Raw genomic sequence first — 1,661 nt, 5'->3', positions numbered from 1 at the left:
TTGGGATGCTCTGGACTATGGCTGGACTCCTGCCAGGAGCTATGGATGGGCAACATTCCCTTGGAAAACCAGCAGAGAGCTCGGTGTAGCTTTGGTGAGGAGCCTGCAGCCCTGGTATTCCTCTAGCCAGAAACTGGGAGATGCCCTCAGGCTCAAGTGCTGGCTGGGAAGGGAAGCAGCCTGGAAGGGTGGTGGGGATTGCTCCCACCAAACTTGGGAGTCTGGAGCCAGTGGGGACCAGTTCCTCCCCGCAGCTGTGCACAAACAAAGCCCTGTTCCCAGAGAAGCCCACCTACCTGGTCGTTAGCAGAGTCACGTGGCTGCACTTCATTAATAATGAGCCTGTATAAATCCTGGGAAGCGTGTGGGGAGGAGGACCTGGAGGCAGAGAGTGGTAGCAGAGTTCCCAGCCGGACCCATCTGCGTGGAGAGGTCAGTGCTGGCAGGGGAAGGGTCTGGGGGCATTTGGGGTGTGATACCCCCGGCCATGGGTCTCCCAGGTGGGTTTTTTGGGGGGATAGGGAAGTGAGGAGGGGCCAGGATGGCTCTGGACTGCCCAAGTCAAGGCTGGAGACCTTGGGTAGGTGGCCAACACTTGCTATTCCCCAGCTCTGTGTGTGGTCTGTCCAGTCCTTCCCAGTCCTTCCCAGGGTGGTCTTCCTTCCCACTGAGCCCCCCCCTCCAGTCCAGCCTCCCCTTCTTCTGGGCATTATGGATTCACCATCACCTTCCTCCCCTCTGCTGCACCCCTCCATGAGCAGGGAGGACACCCTGGTAAGGGGGCATCTTCTGATGGTGGTGTCCATGTCCCAGACAGTGGAGGCTTTGCATCCCAACAATTCCTGCCTGGAAGCTGGGTGGCCCAGCGTTGGTGGGTTTTTCACAGAATCATGGAATGGTTTGGGTTGGAAGGGACCTTAAAGATCATCCATTCCCAACCCCCCTGCATGAGCAGGGACACCTCCCACCAGCCCAGGCTGCTCCAAGCCCCATCCAACCTGCCCTTCAACACTGCCAGGGATGGGGCAGCCACAGCTTCCCTGGGCAACCACAAGAATGTGACCTCATGGCGGGGGGTGCCCCATGGCACGTGTGCTCACTCTGGAGGATCCAGGTGAAGCTGCCAGGCTCGTGGTGGCCTGAGAAAGGTTCTCAAGTCCCAGAGAGCAACCAAATCACCTGGAGCTGGTGGTGGCTGTGCCAGCAGAGGCTGCCCAGACACGGGTGCTGCCCAGGGAGCTGACACTGTTGGGACCCCTCCGTGCAGATTGTCCCCCAGGACCATGCTGAACGTGCTGCTGCTGTGCTGTGGGCTGCTGCAGGGCATCCAGGCTGTCCTGGCTGCCGAACCGGGCCATGGCCACCTGAAGAAGGGCATGGAGGGGGCAGACAGAGCAGGCTTCTCCAGCCTGCTGCGGGAAGCCAAGGACGCGTCTGCAGCGCCGGCTGGTGAGTCCTGTGGCCCCTCGTCCCCTCACCAGCTGTTTGCTGGGACACCCAAGGCCCCCAAATTGCTCTGGGGACCCCCCACAAGGGGTGAGACACAAGGGATTCCCTTCAGACAGAGCAGCTTCTCCTGTCGCTGGCTGAGAGCAGCCTGGTGTGGGGGGATTATATTTGGACACACACACACAAAAGCAGATGATGGTGGGGGGCTTTTT

The 1,661-nt window shown here is 60.1% G+C and overlaps 1 protein-coding gene across 1 annotated transcript in view; it reads left to right on the top strand.

Moving 5' to 3' along the window:
- Nucleotides 1–1,280: 1,280 nt before the first annotated feature.
- Nucleotides 1,281–1,661, top strand: part of AGRP (agouti related neuropeptide) — a 1,316-nt gene continuing 935 nt past the window's right edge. Inside the window, exon 1 of the mRNA XM_010001039.1 lies at nt 1,281–1,449. Within this exon, the coding sequence (XP_009999341.1) occupies nt 1,284–1,449 (166 nt within the window). The 5' untranslated portion in view covers nt 1,281–1,283. The remainder of the gene's footprint in view (nt 1,450–1,661) is intronic.

This window comes from Chaetura pelagica, unplaced genomic scaffold (assembly GCF_000747805.2).
Source record: "Chaetura pelagica isolate M959 unplaced genomic scaffold, ChaPel_1.0 scaffold856, whole genome shotgun sequence".
Classification (NCBI taxonomy): Eukaryota; Metazoa; Chordata; class Aves; order Apodiformes; family Apodidae; genus Chaetura; species Chaetura pelagica.
This window is presented reverse-complemented; position numbering and strand designations above follow the sequence as displayed.